The 18,933-nt window shown below is 46.3% G+C and overlaps 2 protein-coding genes across 9 annotated transcripts in view; both read left to right on the forward strand.

The window, feature by feature from the left end:
- The window catches only part of WHRN (whirlin), a 137,028-nt gene extending 121,289 nt beyond the window's left edge, over positions 1-15,739 (forward strand). For 3 of the 5 annotated variants that reach the window (XM_083422963.1, XM_083422961.1, XM_083422965.1), the window contains 5 exons: positions 1,326-1,397; positions 6,253-6,850; positions 10,729-10,937; positions 12,706-12,828; positions 14,788-15,739. In XM_083422963.1, coding sequence (XP_083279089.1) covers positions 1,326-1,397; positions 6,253-6,850; positions 10,729-10,937; positions 12,706-12,828; positions 14,788-14,970 — 1,185 coding nt within the window. In that variant the 3' untranslated portion in view covers positions 14,971-15,739. The remainder of the gene's footprint in view (positions 1-1,325; positions 1,398-6,252; positions 6,851-10,728; positions 10,938-12,705; positions 12,829-14,787) is intronic. The other 2 variants (XM_083422964.1, XM_083422962.1) reach the window with 1 other exon arrangement.
- A 2,138-nt stretch (positions 15,740-17,877) lies between these two features.
- AKNA (AT-hook transcription factor) overlaps positions 17,878-18,933 on the forward strand; it is a 59,406-nt gene continuing 58,350 nt past the window's right edge. For all 4 annotated transcript variants that reach the window (XM_083422853.1, XM_083422856.1, XM_083422854.1 and 1 more), the window contains exon 1: positions 17,878-18,120. The gene's annotated coding sequence lies outside the window, so the exon portion shown is untranslated. The remainder of the gene's footprint in view (positions 18,121-18,933) is intronic.

Genomic DNA, 18,933 nt, shown 5'->3' on the forward strand with positions numbered 1-18,933 from the left:
GAAAGGGTAGCTTTTAAGGCACTGAGAAAAAAGTCTTCTTAACCTTTGTTCTGATTGGAACTGACTGATAAGAGTGAAATGAGCCAAGTCAACCACTGAAGCTGCTACGGTCACTCTGGAGAAGAAGACATGTAGTAAAAACACCAAGGAATCAGAGAATTGTAGAGTTGGGAGGGTCAATACATGGTCCCCCATCCAATTTGAAATGATAAAGCTTTGCAAATGTGCTAGTAGTTTTATTTTTGCATCCCTGAGGCAGAGGAGTTATTCTATATGTTCCAAAGCTAATCATTTAGAAACACTGAAGATAGAAATGGCTTTATTTTCAAGAGAACTGTGTGCAAGTTCTTCTATGCACAATGGAACTTCAAGGGATACACAACTTAAGTCACCCAAAAAGAAAATATTGGAGCATTTGCCCATGTACGCACAAAAAAAAATAAAAGTCAGTACATGGAAATCTGTATTGATCATTGTGATGCATGCCTAATGATTATATAATCTTATAAGGGGGTGTAGTTATGACTTTCATGAAGGGACCTTGCACTTCAGAATTAGCCACTACACTACTGGTTACAGTGGGGGAGAGGAAGAGTTGCAGTAACTGTGTGGTGCCTACAGAAGTTTCTCAGGTTTGCAAATGTGTGGCAGGCCCCCAAAGGGATGGCAACCCAGAGAACCTTGTTTGAAAGAGAGGTGTGTGATTTATTTATCTCCTGGTATGCCCCACAGAGGACCTTAAGGTCCATGAATAACCTTGGTTTAGAGGAAGTCAGACTATCCTCCACCAGGGCCAGGGCCTTCTCAGTGAAGGCTCCGACCTGGTGGAATGCTCTGTCCCCTGAGACTAGGGCCCTGCAGGATTTAACCTCCTTCCACAGGGCCTGTAAGACAGAGCTATTCCACCTGGTCTTTAATTTGAATTCAGCCTGATCTTTTATTTCCCTTCTCTTCCCTCCCCCTCCACTTTTATGAAGATCACCCGCTCTGAGACCCCACAGCTAATTCTCCCCTGGCCTCCTTGCTGGCCCAAGTAGGACTAATTCAGCCAGCTAGGTGATTATCTAATGCTTATTAGATGGATTTTTTCCTAAATTGATTTCTGAACTTTGAGTTTTATTGTTATTCATGTTTTTATACTGTATTTTATGCTGTTTTTACAATTAAGTGTTTTAAATTTGTTGTTAGCCTCCCTGAGCCGGGTTTTTGAACCGGGAAGGGTGGGCTATAAATAAAAATATATTATTTTATTATTATTATTATATTTATTTATGTATTTATTACAAAATAAAAGTAGGACCTTTCTCTTCCTCCTTTGTGGCTAGAATACGTCAGACTTGGAAGGGAGCAGAAATGGAAGTCAAAGCAACATCAATGCCCTGCCTGACATCTCACTGGTAAGGCATGTTCTCATCCAACCCACCACCTACCACCCTCAACCCTTTACTTCCCCACAGTAATGCTGCCTCTCTTATCAGGACCAGGACACATATCCAAGGTGCCACACAATATGCAGCAAACATGCACTTTCTTGGCGTGAAGATATTAATCTAATTGGCAGCTGATTTTCATGATCACACCTTATGCCAGGCTTCCTAATTGGCCACCATCTGGCATATATCCTACTGTTCTATTGCTCTATAACACATTTGTCTTGAAATGTGAACAGCTTGAGTCTTTCACTGAAAAAGCTTGATTTTACGCAATTAACAGAGGATACTAATCCCTATGGAATGGGGTAGGGGATGGGTAGGACAGAGCCTTACTTTGATTATGTCTGCAGCTCAACTTCTGTAACTATGGTCCAGCAATCCTAACTCCTCAGGGTCATAGTCATACATTTATTTTTTTCTTTTCTTTTCTTTTTTTTAAACCATTCCAAGATTCCCTGGACTTCTTTCTGCCCATCTTTCTTTGCATAAGGTGACCTGAAAAATTACAGGTATATCTTGGTTAGGGATGAAGGGAAAGCTCAAATCATCACACACCTGAAGCTAAATTTGTGAAATTCACACTTATGCGAACTGAAACGTAACCATCCTTCAAAAATTACACTTTTCTAAATTGTGTGATGCAGTTCTCCAAAAACAATGTGTACAAAAATGTAGGGTCAAGTGTGCATAAAAACACACATCTTAGTGAAAGTAAAATATAAGAATGCTTTATATTAGGGGGAATTGCTTGCAAAAATGTGAACACGAGTCAAAAATGCAAATGAAAATGAGTTTGTTGAGCTAAACTTGCACTGAGATGCTGGTGTTTTTCATGGGAGATGTTTAAAAATAATAATCACAAATTGCTGCAGAAAGTGAAGAACTGAATTCTAGATTGGAAAAATGAGAAAACGAGAGGACCAAAAGTGACAGATCCTTCTACTCCTAATCTAGGTATTTATTGCTGACACCTAGAAATGCAAGGTTTCTAGAAGTCCAGCTTTAGCCCACTGAATCTTTCATATGAGAATGGCTTAAGTGTGCACTGTAATTTTGCAACAGAGGAGGATGGGAGAAAACAGGTTTACACTGCCTCCAGTCACACACAGGGGGGGGGGGGAGATGAATCTACCTCCCATTAGCTGCTCTGCCCACCACTCCACCAGCACCAGTGGTTACCTGCCAGGGGTACCAACTTAAATAAAATATTGCAGGGGCCCAGGTAAGTCCCACCCCACATAACTGATCACATGAATGTGGTGCGCACACCCCATTTGAATGGCAGTGCCCAGAAACGGGGGGGGGTGGCCCCCTCAAACATTTTATTGGGGGGGTGAAGCCCCCACAGCCCCGAGGAGTTGGCTCCTATGTTAGCAACTAAAATAAGAACCACTGGTTGTATCCAATTCAGTTCATTGAAATGATTGAATCTCAGTTTGGCCCCATCTGCACTTAGAGCCACTTTAAATAGTCACGGTGGGAAACTGCAGTTTCTTAAGGGAACTGAGAGTTTGTAGGCTTTCCCACTCCTAGAGTGGTTGAAGAAGAAGAAGAGGAGGAGTTGTTTGGATTTGATATCCCGCTTTATCACTCCCCTTAAGGAGTCTCAAAGTGGCTAACAATCTCCTTTCCCTTCCTCCCCCACAATAAACACCCAGCAGCTGCATGGGGAGGATCAATCACTCTTCCCAGGGAACTCTGAGAACTGTAGCTATGCAAAGGGAGTAGAGGTCTCCTAACAGCTCTCAGCACCGTTAACAAACTACTGTTCTCAGGATTCTGTGGGGGAAGCCATGCCTGTTTAGAGTGGCTTGATACTGCTTTCAACATATAGTGCAGTGTCCATCAATTTCAGTGAATCTACTGAGTAGGGTTGCAACCCAAGCACAAAACATAGCAGCAAGGCATATATATGCTTAAAAAGCTATAAATAAAAATATTGACATAAATTGCACTAAAGGTAAAAGGTAAAGGTACCCCTGCCTGTACCGGCCAGTCGTGTCCGACTCTAGGGTTGTGCGACCATCTCACTTAAGAGGCCGAGGGCCAGCGCTGTCCGGAGACACTTCCGGGTCACTTGGCCAGCATGACGAAGCTGCTCTGGCAAGCCAGCACCAGCGCAGCACACAGAAATGGCATTTACCTTCCCGCTATAAAGCAGTACCTATTTATCTACTTGCACTTAAGGGTGCTTTCGAACTGCTAGGTGGGCAGGAGCTGGGACTGAAAGATGGGAGCTCACCCTGCCGCGGGGATTCGAACCGCTGACCATGCGATCGGCAAGTCCTAGGCGCTGAGGTTTTACCCACAGCGCCACCCGCGTCCAATAAATTGCACTAATCAGGGTGCTAAAAAGAAATCTGCCATGAGTGGCCTAGGAATCCTGGAGCAAACATGAGTTTTTAAACCATGGCAGAAGCACCCAAAAGTTGTTGCCTGACTCATCTCCAAGGTGCGTAGGTGCCACCACAGATGAGTCTCCTTCCTATACCATCATAAGGTGAACTTCTACAAGCCATGCAGTTAACAATGCCCTTCTATTCATGGTTCAGCCCTCAACATTTGAGATGACGTTTATTATATTCACTTCTGTTCTGGGTGGATACTTCTCATTGCCATAGCATCCATCTCCTCTCCACTGAGATATTATAATTTCAAGGTACACCTGGAAGTGGACTGCTTTCCTTTGTCCTTGTCCATTCGGACTCCTGAGATAGAAACTCACTCAGGCAGAGCAAGGCAGTGGAATGGAAGAAGTCAAGGCTCGTTCTGCAACACCAGACACAATCCCTGCCATGATCTGCCTGGGACAGAGGATACGATACGATACAATAATTTTTATTGTCATTGTCCCACACAGAACAACGAAATTAAGGTGGAGGTGGATTATGCTGTTGACATCGCAGCATTCACCTGATATTTATTCATTCACTTCCATTTATGGATCAATTCCCATGAAATATCTTTCACAACAAAAACAACAGCAGTGAATATATATATACATATAGAAGTTCATATAATAAAACAATGATAGTATGCTTTTAAAAATTCACAAAAAATATTTTTTAAAAAAAGTTAAATTAAAAAATTAAACACAGCCGGTTTTACTTTTACTTTAAAGAAAATTTTATGAAAATTATATACATATGGTATTTAATGCCAAATAAATTGGCAAAGATGTATAAGACTGTTGCAGATAAATGCTGGAAGTGTAAACATAAGGAAGGGGTATTGTTTCATATATGGTGAACGTGTGTAAAGACTTTTGGGAAATGATACATAATGAGATGAAAAATATATTTAAACTGGCTATTCCTCAAGAGTCTGAGGCTTTTCTCCAAGGGATAATTGGGTCAGAGGTCCCAAAGAAGATGGTTAAATTATTTATGTATGCAACAGCACAGAATCTTATATGCACAGAACTGGAAAGAAGAGAAAAGTCCAGTGAAAGAAGACTGCCTCCTAAAATAAATGGAGTATGCAGAACTGGCAAAGTTAATGGTGAAAATAAGAGATCAACACAAATGGGAAACCTTATTATTATTATTATTATTATTATTTGAGAAATATAAGCAAATGAAATTGTGGACAGGATTTGAAATTTGAGTACTGGGAAGTGACAATATATGAAATAGACTATTACGTAATACAGGAACAAGTATTAGGTGAAGTGTGTGATATTATGCAGTATACAAAAGGGATGGGTATAAAAACAGAATGGAAAGGAACGTAGGAAGTCATGTGTGTAAGAAAACACATATGGAAACACATAAGGAAACACATAAGAAAAATGTGTAACAAATTTGAAGTTTAAATTAATTGGTTAATTTATGAAAAATTAATCAAAATCTCAATTTAAAAATCGTGAACACTTTCATGGTTAAAAACAGTACAGATACGAGCTGGGATGAAAATCTCCACTTAGAAAGGTTCATGGGGAAACAGATCTTCAACAGGTACCAAAAACACAATAGAGACATTGCCTCTCCACTGTGCCACCGCTCTAACAGGTCCAATTCCAACCACTATGACATGGACCTCCTGATGAGATGGTGTCTGCAGGAGGGCATTCCTTGGATATATAAGTTATGAAACTACCTTTTAGATACCTTGGTCCAAAGCTATTCACCAGGATCAGCACCATCAGTAGGAGCAAGTTGGGGGTGGGGTGTTCTCCAAAGTAGGAGCCAGGAAAATGTTTTTTGTTTTGGAGGGTATTCCACATTTGGGGTGCCACAATACAATAGACCCTGATTCTGTTTGGTGTCCTCCCCAAGCAAACACTGCAGAACATCTACTTTTGAGGAATGACACACTTGCCCAACTTTCCAAGTTTTGGAGAGTGGGCCTCTGAGAGCTAGAAACCTACAGCAGGGCCTCGTTAGATCATCTCAATGTATAGGGCAGATTTCTACAGGAAACACAGCCTAGTCTAGTGTATGTACTTCAAATAGCAGAAGATGATAAGGCATAGGGCATAGCTCAATAGAAGAGGCCCTGCAGGCAGTATCTTGATCTCTCAATCAGTCTCCTATTTTAACAGTGGTGTTGTTTTAATGGGATTGTGGGGTTTTTGCCTATTTTAATCATGGATGCTTCATATTTTAATGTTTCTGTCACTGGATTTCCTCCATCATTGGCTTAGAAGCCTCTTTGGGTGAATAAATTTGGTACATGTTGACCAGTAGTCTGAAAAGACAGTTGCACTTGTTCACCAGAAGTTTGATAGTGGCTGTTTATCAGAGGCAGGTATGGTACCACCATTGTTTACCACCATCTAAAAAGGGTTGTTGTTGTTTTGTCTCCCTGGTCTAATCAGGATGATGTTTCCTCCTTCCCTGAGGAGCCTCCGGCCTTCAAGCCTCCTCCTCCTCCCTCTCAAATGACAGAAGACCCCTCTGCCCCCCAGGACAGGACCTCAGCAAACAACACCCTCAAGCGACCCTCTTCAGAATCTTCCCAGTCAGGCCTGTTCTTTGTGGCACCCCGGAACCCCACACCACCATCCAGCCTCTCTGAGAAGGATACAGGCAGCATTGCCTCCTCCTCCACAGAGGACTCCACCTCCAGCGCCATCTATGCTTCTGTCTCTCCTGCCACCCATTCCTCCCGGAGGCCCCTGGATGCCCACTTGTTGCTGGTCAACCAACACCTGATTGGGCCCTTCCCTCGGGTCCAATCGCCAACACGGCTGAAGAACCCTTCTCCTGAGAGAGCAACACAAATCGGCACCCTTCTAAACCCCAGTGCACCATCCCCTCCTCCTCCACCACCTCCATCCCATCCTGCTCCTCCGCCTCCCAGCGAGAAGGGAGGTGGGGAAGCTGGCACTGCGCAGCACTTTATCATGGTGGAAGTTCATCAGCCCAACAGCGAACCAGATGTGAATGAAGTGAGGTCTTTGCCCCAGGCCAGAGGTGAGGATTTCTTCTCTTAGCGGACTGGTTAATGATGTTCTGCTCTTTAATGTGTTTATAACCTGCTTTTTGCCAGGCATTTGAGGAGGGCCTCAAACACCGGTTAAAACATAGGTCGGGTACCATTTGCATTTCCTTCCTGGCGGAGGAAAGGGGGTGGGGGGAGCACACTGCCCCTGGCACCACCGGGCAGGTGGGTACCATCGTGGCTGCCCCCTGGGCATGCACCATCACTGGGCACCATGCCCCCGCAGGTGGCATGCCATGCTCCCAGGACACACGCCAGGCCCCCTTGGGCAGCATGCCATGCCCCTGGGGCACACGCCACACCCCCAGGATGCACACCAGCCACGCCCCTGCCTGCTCCCCGGTGCTGGAGCATGCAGCTTCACCACTGTCCTGGGCACCTACCTTCCAGGGGCTGCATGCCAGGGGTGAGCAGGGACCACAGGCGAAACTGGGAGAACAAGGGGTGTAACTTTTACCTTTTTTCCTCATAACAATCCTGTTAGGTAGGTTAGGCTGGGAGCTTGTAATTGGCTCACGGTGATAGCTCAGTGGGTAAAGCATAACAATATCAGGGTTGTGCGTTTTAGCTTCACGTTGAACTAAATATTCCTCTGTTGCAGGGGGGGGGGGGAGTGGACTACAGGACCCTCACAGTCCCTTCCAGCTCTACAATTTATGATTCTATTATTTCAAGTGAACTTTGCAAGGAATCTGGGATTTGAACCTGATTATCTGAGTGTGTTACAGTGTACGTTGGGTAGGCAGGCAGGGGCAACACAGAGCTCACACCATGACCCTTGGTATCAAGACTGAAATGCTAAAAGCAGGTAACCTCTTGAAATTTCTGGATGGCACAAAACACCACAACTTGATTTTTCTGTGTTTCATTGTGGATGGGGCATCACACACACATATAAAATCGAACAATTAAATACACTTAATGGAAACTAATTGGCTACAATATGGATCAGAGCAGCAGAAACATGAAGGGGGGGGGATATTGGGGTGACAAATCTCCCCACTGAAGAGGGCCACCTTCTCTTGGTAGCTAAGAGCCAATGTGCCCTTCTGAAAACTCTACATATTCAAAGGGAAGGGCCACAATCCAGTTGTAGAGCATATTTGTTTTGCATGCAGAAGGTCCCTGCATCTCCTATCATCTCCCAAGAGGGGCCGGAAAAGACTTCTGACTAAAACCATGGAGAGTTGCTGCCAGTCAGTGTAGACAATACTAAGCTAGATAGAATAGATAGAACCAATGTCTTGACTCAGTTATATACCCTCCAAGTGTCCCTGTTTTCCAAGGATAGGCCCAGAATGACAAAAGCTTCTCTGTGTCTCTCCATGGCTGCTGCTTCTGCCAACCTCCTCCCTAGGGCAGCTCATAACAGCTGTTGAAGAACAGAGGAGGAGAGCCTGCCACTGTCCCATGTGACAAACCACTTCTGAGGGGCAGGCAGAGGGCAGGAAGAAAGGGGGAGCAGAGTGGAGTGCAAAGAGTCTTGGGTTTTTTTTAAGTACTTTGTGTGTGTGCATCTAATCTTGCCCCTTCCTAAACTTTATTTATTGGTGTGTGTTTTCCTTTTTGTAAAGCTACCAAAGAATAAAATGAAATCAGGATTAAGGGTTTTTCTCAGGATGATGGAGGGTGTGTGAGCTGTGTCCCGTTGGTTTAGTGGTGGCGGCACTCACCCTTATCCTGATAGGAAATGATGGGGGCGGGGAATGAAGGTTAAGGGGGGATCAGTGGGGGGGGTGAGAAATGTCCCTATTTTAATCTGAGGAATGCTGGAGGGTATGCAGTTGTAATGCCGCATAATATTCCTAACTTGAAGGTTCTGCCCAATCTCCTCTTAACCAGACCACTACTTGTAAGGGAAAATCCATCAATTAGCATAGGGCACTAATAATGAGGACTCCAGAGCGAAACTTCTCAGATAAAGTCTCCAATGTCGTCCCCCCCCCCCCCCGCCTCCCTATTGAACCTTGCAAGTACATTTATAGCTGTGACTTTGCTTCCCTCTTGTGATACTGTTTGCTAAACTGCATGCATTTGTTCCTTCTTTTTATAGATTTTTCCCTTTCCTGTTAAGACTGTTGTTATTCCTCTATTCTCTGCTGTTCTAACATCACAGGAAACAGGAGGGGGTCTCAAGATCTGTAGGGCATCTAAAAGCGACAGAGGCCATAGTTCACCGATTCATTTTCATTTATTCATTTAGCACTATATTAAATAGAGGGGCGCGGGTGGCGCTGTGGGTAAAAGCCTCAGCGCCTAGGGCTTGCCGATCGAAAGGTCGGCGGTTCAAATCCCCGCGGCGGGGTGCGCTCCCGTTGCTCGGTCCCAGCGCCTGCCCACCTATCAGTTTGAAAGCACCTCCGGGTGCAAGTAGATAAATAGGGACCGCTTACTGGCGGGAAGGTAAACAGCTTTTCCGTGTGCTGCCCTGGCTCAGCAGATGCGGCTTTGTCACACTGGCCACGTGACCCGGAAGTGTCTCCAGACAGCGCTGGCCCCCGGCCTCTTAAGTGAGATGGGCGCACAACCCTAGAGTCTGTCAAGACTGGCCTGTATGGGCAGGGGTACCTTTACCTTTTTACTATATTAAATCATCAAACCTTCTAAGCAGGTTACATGAAATGTACATTAAAGTTCCCTATAAAATCAGAAGTTAACAATAAGTTAGCAAAAAAAAAAATTCAAAATAAAATCAGCAGTTTTAAAATTAATGTTAAAACGCTCATTAAGTTTACATGTCTGGGCAGGTTTGCTTAAACAACAACACCCAAAAAGCTTTTAGCAGATGCTGAAAACAGGCATGCCTAATGGCAATGGATAGGGAGTTCCAAAGTGGAGGTGCCACTGGAGTGAAGAACTGATTCCTTGCAAGTGTGGAATGGACATTAGATGATTCTTGTGATGGTGCCAGTTCTGCAGACTGAAGAAGTCCAGTGGGCACTGGCGGAGGAAGAGGAGTGCGGGGGGAGTGCACCGCCCCTGGCAGCGTGATCCTGGTGGGGTGCCATCGCGGCCACCCCACGCTGGGCGCCATGCCCCCAGGATGCATGCCAGCCTCACCCCCGTCTGCTCTCTCTCCCCCCCCCCCCATGCCAGAGCATGAAACTCCACCACAGCCAGTGGACATAAGTATGGGGTAAGGTGATCCAGCAAGTAAACTGGTCCCAAACTGTTAAGGGTTTTCTGCAGTCCAAGCCAGAAGTAAGAGCAGCAGGATGTAAACCTCCTACCCATCAGCTGGTGAGTGGAGGAAGAAATAGTGTCCAAAAAGAGTGGCACTCACAACAATCAAAAGGTGCCCATAAGGCTTTAAAAGGTTGTCAGATCTTGCTATAGACTTCAGAGCTTATCCAGTGCTGTGTTTAATGTGTTTGGGTTATCCAGGCCCCTCCAGACTGGTGCTTGATTGTGGGCACAGTGTGCAGCAGCATACCCTTGACACAGTGATAGTGTCTTAGTGGCAGGCTTCTTCTGCTTCAGTTTGTTCCATGATTCATCCCCGGTGCTGTCCAGAAGGGAACTGTAGCACAGTGAACATGGGACAGACAAGAATAAACCAGAATATTTGGGCCATAACACGGTAAAGGATTTCAGCAGGAAATTACGGGTTGTGTGACCACCCCAAACATTTGCCCAATGGCTGCCCACAACAAATCCTGGAAACAGTAGACTGCCCCTCATGGAACGACAGTTTCCACTACACTTATCAAACTCCCAGTGTTCTTTGGGGGAAGCAATGTGCTATAAATGTGCTTCCAATGTTTTGTGTGGCCTCATTAGATCAGGGCTCCTTCCAAATTCCACCTCCGACAGTCAGTCTGATTCCTCTCCTCTGGCGCTTTCTTAACAGCCTTTCTCCCATTGTCGTCTGCCGCAGCCTCGACACTCTCTCAGCTTTCGGACAGTGGGCAGACCCTCAGTGAGGACAGCGGTGTGGACATCGGGGACACAGAGCTCAGCGCCAAAGACAGGAGCCGGCCGCAGGGTCCCATAAAAAGCAAGAGCCCGCAGGAAGCACCACTGAAGGCTGACGGGCCCTTAGAGGCAGGCCCCAAACCGGTAAGACATCACTGGGTACCAGCCATGGGAAACAAAAGCAACATGTGGGGGAGGTCAGTCCTGAGCCACTTTCAAAGGACCAGGCGAAGGGTTGGTATCCAATAGCAGAGTTGTATCCAAGGTCCCATATCTCTAGGCAGCAACTCCTTAATTGCTTCTGTGGGAAGCTGCATCAAACAGCACGTAGTCAAAAATCCCAACAGCCTCACTGGTCCACCTAGCTCGAAATTTCTGACAGGTGGCTGTCTCAGCTCCTGCTCCAAAACACATAAGCAGAGGCTCTAACTTGTAAGTGAGACAGAGGTTCTTGTTCAGAGGTATACTTAGGGGTTGGCCCCTGCCAACGGCACAGGTCCAGGAGGGGTGCAAAAATCATGCCTTTTCACACTGGGTTGCAGTGGCTAGGAACCTGCTTCCCCGCATGCCCCCCCACACCCCTCAGGCCCCTCTTCCACTGTTTTTATTCTTCTCCCAGCCTCCTATCCTGGGATTTCGTACCTTCCTCACCTCTTACACTGGGTTCTTATCCAGTCTTCCAACACCTTCCTGTGTGTACAGTCTCCTCAGTAACCCAGAGTTGTTGTTGTTGTTGTTTAGTCGTTTAGTCATGTCCGACTCTTCGTGACCCCATGGACCAGAGCACACCAGGCACTCCTGTCTTCCACTGCCTCCCTCAGTTTGGTCAAACTCATGCTGGTAGCTTCGAGAACACTGTCCAACCATCTCGTCCTCTGTCGTCCCCTTCTCCTTGTGCCCTCCATCTTTCCCAACATCAGGGTCTTCTCCAGGGAGTCTTCTCTTCTCTTGAGGTGGCCAAAGTATTGGAGCCTCAGCTTCAGGATCTGTCCTTCCAGTGAGCACTCAGGGCTGATTTCTTTCAGAATGGAGAGGGTTGATCTTCTTGCAGTCCATGGGACTCTCAAGAGTCTCCTCCAGCATCATAATTCAAAAGCATCAATTATTCACACTATATGATGGTGTTTAATTATCTATCCTGGCTTTTCTTTTATGGAGGTTGGGGTTACATATATGCCCCTGTCCTTGTTCTCAATTTAGATATCACTTCCCATGAGGCATCCCAACGTAACCAACAATATAACAGAAACATTGATAAAACAGTTGCATATATAAAAGTAGCTGAAGCAATGCCTATTGAAGACTAGTCCACAAGAGGGCAGCATAGCTCATGCTTTCTAAAAGGAGAAATGCTTTAGTTTCAGGGGTCAGCAAACTTTTTCAGCAGGGACCCTCAGACCTTGTGGGGGGCCAGACTATATTTTGGGGAAAAAATATGAACGAATTCCTATGCCCCACAAATAACCCAGAGATGTATTTTAAATAAAAGCACACATTCTACTCATGTAAAAACATGCTGATTCCTGGACCGTCTGCGGGCCAGATTTAGAATGCGATTGGGCCGGATCTGGCCCCAGGGCCTTAGTTTGCCTACCCATGATTTAGAACTTCTGAAAGTTCTAAAAGGAGAAATGCTGGAAGGTGTTGGGCTGGGAGGGAGTTCACAACTGAGTGACAGCTTCAGCTTTCACCCCAAACTCCTCCTAATCCTGGTTGGCCCTTTGTTTCTGGAGCACCATTCAAGGTGTAGTTGGCCACAATATTGTGCTTTAAAGTTGTGAATCCTGAACTGGGGGAAGGGGGGCTGATTTATATTCAAATAGTAAAAAGGGAGCAAAAGCTTTGCAGGAGTGGGGTAGAAGAAGTAAATAATAACCCTGGGTTGTCGTGCTCTTTTTCTCTTCCACCACAGCCAGGTCTCCTGGAACCAACATCCCACCTGATTCGGGTGACAAAAAGTGCCCCCACCTTGGGTATTGCCATTGAGGGAGGAGCCAACACTCGCCAGCCGTTGCCTCGTATTGTGACCATACAGGTAAGGGAGCTGGTGACTGGTGCTCTCAGTCAGTGGCAGGTACATCTCTTTCAGGGTCCAAAATGATTAGAAATGTATCAGAGCAAGGCTGCAGCCTGCGCTGAGTAGATGAGGAGGTTCCCCAGCTGTGGTCCATGAACCACCAGCCCTTCATTCAGGAGGTCTGCAGCATGTCTATGTACTTGTGGTTGAAGATAAGAGCTGGCACACCCTATGCGTTCAATATTCATATTGACTTTAGGCTACGTTTCTATTCCTTACCTTGGATTTCATGGTATTACATTTTGAATTCTGTAAGATGTAATAAAATGCAGTATACAAGAAATAAAAGAAGCACTGAAATACAATTAAAAATCATGCAGCATCTGGCATGGTGCTTTACATTTGCTAAAGAGTCAGAAGAATAATTAAGTGGTCTGCCAAGACCCTTGGCAGTTTCCAAGTTGTGCTTCCATGGCGGTTCCAACCTTTTTAGGTCCGTGGGCATATTTAGGTTTTTGGAGCAAATGCATCCTCTCTGGTCATTTCTCTCTCTACCCTCACCCTGGCTCAACACCCCTGCATCAGCCACTAAACACAGAAGGGAAAACTGCTGAGACAGTCCTTAAAGGGGAGTGCAGACCTTCAGCATTCAACCCTACAGTACGTGAATGAATCCCACTGTGTTCAATGGAATTTATAGTGGATGTTTGGGTTGCGAACGTGATCCATGCAGGAGGCACATTCACAACCCGCAACATTCGTAACCCACAGTGTCGCATCTACACACATGTGGGTTGCGATTCAGCGCTTCTGCGCATGTGCAAAGCGCGATTTAGTGCTTCTGCGCATGTGTGAACGCCAAAACCTGGCCACAGTGATCCATGCAACGGTCATCTCCAGGCTTGACTACTGTAATTCGCTCTACGCAGGGCTGCCCTTGAAGCTGTCCCAGAAACTCCAGCGGGTACAGAATGCTGCAGCGAGGCTCCTCACGGGGTCTCTGCCATGGGAGCATATTCACCCAGTGCTTTTCAAGCTGCACTGGCTCCCGGTGGAGTACAGGGTCAGATTTAAGGTGCTGCTTTTGATCTTTAAAGCCCTTCACGGCCTAGGACCCTCGGACCTACGGGACCGCCTCTCCGGTATGCCCCACGGAGAGCCTCAAGGTCCATAAATAACAACACCCTAGTGGTCCCGGGCCCTAAGGAAGTTAGATTGGCTTCAACCAGAGCCAGGGCCTTTTTAACTCTGGCTCCGGCCTGGTGGAACGCTCTGCCTCATGAGACCAGGGCCCTGCAGGATCTGATTTCTTTCCACAGGGCCTGTAAGACAGAGTTGTTCCGCCTGGCCTTTGGCTTGGAGCCAATTTGATTCCCTCCCTCCCTCTCTTTCTTTTTTCTTTTCCTTCTCTTCCTGCGATGAGGCTACATTTTAATATTTTAATGTTCCGTTATTTTAATGTTGTATTTTACTTTTGTTTTTAAGTTGTAATCATTCATCTTGTTTTTATTATTGCTTGTAAGCCGTTCTGAGCCCAGCCTTGGCTGGGGAGGGCGGGGTATAAATAAAAAAATATTATTATTATTATTATTATTATTATTATTATTATTACCTGGAAGTAACCTGTTCCGGTACTTCCTGGTTTGGTGTGGTGCACAACCCAAAAATGCGCAACCCGAAGCATCTGTAACCCGAGGTATGACAGTATAATGAATTTGATTGATTGAAATATTCCCGCAGTTAATTGAGCAAAATACTTGTTGTTGTTTTTAAGTTCTGCGTTACTGTTAATACAAATATTTTATTTATTTATTTTAATCTCTTTATCAACCACCCAGTAACCACAGTTCTCTGAATAATGTGCAAAATGAAATTGAAAGTCAATGTTACGATTGTTCAGGACAGCAAAACTCACAACAATATATCAGCTCGTTCTGCCTCTTAATATCTTCTTTCTTTCTTCTGCTCCTGCTCCAGAGGGGAGGCTCTGCCCACAACTGTGGGAAGCTGAAGGTGGGCCACGTGATCCTGGAGGTGAACGGAGTGGCAATGCATGGGAAAGAGCACCGGGAAGCAGCTCGCATCATCGCCGAGGCATTTAAAGCGAAGGACAAGGACTGTGTTGATTTCCTAGTCACTGAGTTTAATGTCTCACTTTAGGGATAGGGCCCAGAAAAGGTCCAAAAGCCAAATGCAAGAAAGAAACAAAGCAAGAACAAGGGTTCGAATAGACTGCCACGTGCATGTTAGCACACGTGCACTATCACAAGACCCAGATAACTCCCACCTGAAGCCCAGCAACACATGCACGCATGCCGCGCACAGAGCACATGCAGGATATATGCTTTGGGTTGTTGCACTGGTACTCAAAGCAGCTTCTCTGCTACCACTCCAAGACTGAGCCCGGCCGGGTGGTCTGTGGGAACAAAGAGCAATGGAACAAAGAGGAGAAACAAAGAGAGTCAGTCACCTCCTGATAATAGTTCTTTCCATAAACCATTCTCATCTGGTTGGTGAACTATGGCGTAGATGTCCCACCTCTGCCTATTTTGTCTCTGTGTTTGAATGACTTGGCCAGTCACTTGTCTGAATACCTCACCCCACCCTCTCTAGCTCTTCCATTGCTTGCACCGTACAGTAGCATTCTGCACCTGCTTCAGAGCACCTGTGGGTTGGGTGAGGGAAGAGCCCACCTCCACTTCTCGAGCAGTCCTAGAGGAGAGAGGGGCTTCCAGGGGGCGCCATTTGTAATGCTTTGGGGTTTAACCTCTGTGACACACCTGGCGTGAGGTTCTTATACTCTGCCTTCCCACCCATTCACAGCCTGCCATGAACAATGCCTTGTAAATGGCCAGCAATGTCACTGTATTTATATATGAAAGAGCTTGTGCTTTTAATTTTTCAATAAATGAAACACGTTAGGAAATGACAACTTGTTTGATTGGTTATAACAGGGTGGGGAGAGAGCCAGTGATTAAGAGCGGTAGGCTTGTAATCTGGTGAACCAGGTTCGCTTCCCCGCTCCTCCACATGCAGCTGCTGGGTGACCTTGGGCTAGTCACACTTCTCTGAAGTCTCTCAGCCCCACTCACCTCACAGTGTTTATTGTGGGGGAGGAAGGGAAAGGAGATTGTTAGCCGCTTTGAGACTCCTTTGGGTAGTGATAAAGCGGGATATCAAATCCAAACTCTTCTTCTTCTTCTCAGACCTAGGAGGCCAAATGTAGGCCTCCAGCACTCTCTATTTAGTCCTCAGTACTCTCCCCAGACAACACCCTCCTTGAGTGTTTTTGCCTGGCTAGGATGTGTCCTTCAACTCTTGACAATACCTCTTGCTTGTCTGGGTGGAGGATAGAGAGGGCTGTGTGCATATAGAAACTAGCCCATGGAACGAACCCACTTCTGCTTCTGGCCCCCACCCATCACTGGCATGTCAAGGTTGCCCTTAAGAAAATGCCGACCCCAGGCAAAATAATGTTCCCCAGTAGAACTTGCCCTTATGAGGCAGTTACATGGACCAAAGGTCTTCCCACAGCTCATTAAGTGTCCTCCTTCCCCTGTTCCTTCCCAAGCAATCTGAGGCTCGTCATCATCTTGTCTGTCTTTGCTCTGCCCTTTTCATACCTCTTCAGGTTCTGGGAGATGAAGGGGGGATGATAGCTGGTCGCAGCAGGAAGGGGAGACAGCCTGGCTTCCTTACCAGCCTAACTCATCTCTGCCTCTTGACCTCCCTCCTCTCCTGATGCAGCTTCTGTCTCTGCCTCTGGACTGCTTTCTGACTGCCTTTCCTGCTCATTTCCTGTTACCTCTTCAGCTTTCAACACCTTCTCCCAGTCTGCTCCCTTTTCTCCCTCTGACCATACATTGTCCCACCACCAATTCCCTCCTCCTGGGGGTTCCCTTGGGGGTTCCCCAGCTGGTGCCTGACAAATCTACATCCAGCCAGTCCATGACAATATCAATACAGTGGTACCTCGGGTTAAGAACTTAATTCCTTCTGGAGGTCCATTCTTAACCTGAAACTGTTCTTAACCTGAAGCACCACTTTAGCTAATGGGGCCTCCCACTGCCGCCGCACTGCCAGAGCCCGATTTCTGTTCTCATCCTGAAGTAAAGTTCTTAACCCGAGGTACTATTTCTGGGTTAGCAGAGTCTGGAACCTGAAGCGTCTGTAACCTGAAGCATCTGTAACCCGAGGTACCCCAGTACATTTAAAAGAACAAAATGCACACATCAGTGACAACTACTACATCCAACTCAAAAGATGGGCATCCTTTCTGTTTATTACCCCACAAATTCCACACAGTGAAAACCTTGGATTTTTCCAGCTCAGAAGATTCGCATTAGTGCAAACAAGCGAATGTTTATTTTTAGCTGCAGTTAAATGCACATTTTATAAAATCAGCTGAAAACAAGCTCCCCACTGCGTTCACCCACACAGCCTTCTCAGGTCACGAGGAGCAGAGATGGGCAAAAACTCCTCAATGCAGCACCCTATATGAAATAAAAGATGGTACAGAGGAGTTTTGCAAAATGAGGGTCTTTTAGCTTTTATTGAAACACAGTTTATCTTTTCAACTTTACAAAAACCTTAAGTAGGTTTTAGCAAACAAAAATATAAATGAAACAACATTTCTCCTTCTTCTGCTGCTGCTGCAGAGCAAACTATATATGCACACAAAAAAACAACAACACAAACCAAACATTGATACCATGAAATCTTTGATGGGGAAAGGAGGAAACTTGGTTTACACTAGGGTTGTTGGCTGAGCTGATGGGAGCTGTAGTCCAACAGCATCTGGAGGACCACAGTCGCGCCCGGCTCCACTTCGGGATTACTGTACTATGTGTTTTGCAAAATCCAGCGGGTGGGGAGAGTCCCCCACGTTCTGGCGAGGAAAAAAAAAAGAAGCGGTTCTTTCTTTCTTTTTACGCGTCGCTCTGCATGCAAATTTAGCCCCGCCCCGATTTCCGACCAATCCCAATTTAGCAAGAACTGTCCCGCTTTTAGCAGTCATTGAATTTCAGAGCATACTCTGCCTCTTTGGCTAACGGACGCGAGCGGATGTGGGAGGAGGAGCCTTGGGGGCGTATTATGCAGATGACCCACCAAGCCCGGCCTCTTCCATCCCTGGCTATCTGCCTGCCCAGTATTGGAGGAGACTATTGTTAGCCGCCAAAGTTGCAACTCCAGGAAATTGACTAAAGGGGCCAAGCGCTCTTTTCTCGCCCGCGAAGGCGCAGCTGGAGGAAGAGAAGAACGGAAACTTTGTCGCGCGCGGAGAGCGGAAGGAAAAGCTGGTCTCTCCAGGTGAGTACCCGGCTCTGGAGACCCCGCGTTTCGCGACTCTCAGGAAAGGACTCCGTGTGGGGAAGGGGCGCGTGAGAGAGACTGTCTTTAAAAGAGGTGGGGAGGCAGCCCAGGATAAATCCCTGCCACCCACCCCCATCACTGAGAAATCATTTAGTGGCGCTTTGACCCCCCCATCTCCCCCCCCCTCGAGATCCGCTTTCTCTTTTCTTGAGAAAAAGAGAAAAAAAGTTGAGAACGTGGCCCTAATATGTCGCCAGTTGTGCATCACTCCCCCTTTTCATGTTTATTTCAATTATGCCTGATTTTCCAGAAGGCTCAACTTAGAAAATGAAATAAAATATTTCTCTTTTAATGAAGAACAATCTTCGTAGCACACGTCGATGCTTGCTTACTCAGGAGTAGGTCCCGCTGTGTCAGTGGGATGTTATATCCAAGTTAAGGTTGTATGCAGGGTTGCAGACTTAACGAGTGATGCAGCGCTAAAACTACTAGCATATCTGCAAAGCTAAGCGGGGTCCAGTATGCTTTCAAATTGGATGGGGAACCTCGTGTTGAGATTCCTGCTTTGCCGGGGGTTGGACTAGAGCACCCTCGAGGTCTCTTCCTACTCTACAATTCTTCGAGGGTAAGGATTGTGCGCTGCCTTCTGTGTGTTGTTTCTCCCAAAGCGGGAGAAGAACTTGTTGTTGCTGTGGTTGCATCTTAAAGGCTGCAGGGAAGTTTTGTTAGTATCTGGCTACTTGCTAAGCAACCGAAGGGAACACTCTAAGGCTGGTGAGTTCATCCGCTTGCTTCTCTCTGAAAGAGTTT

The sequence above is a fragment of the Podarcis tiliguerta genome (assembly GCF_965153285.1).
Source record: "Podarcis tiliguerta genome assembly, chromosome: Z".
In the NCBI taxonomy this organism is placed as follows: Eukaryota; Metazoa; Chordata; class Lepidosauria; order Squamata; family Lacertidae; genus Podarcis; species Podarcis tiliguerta.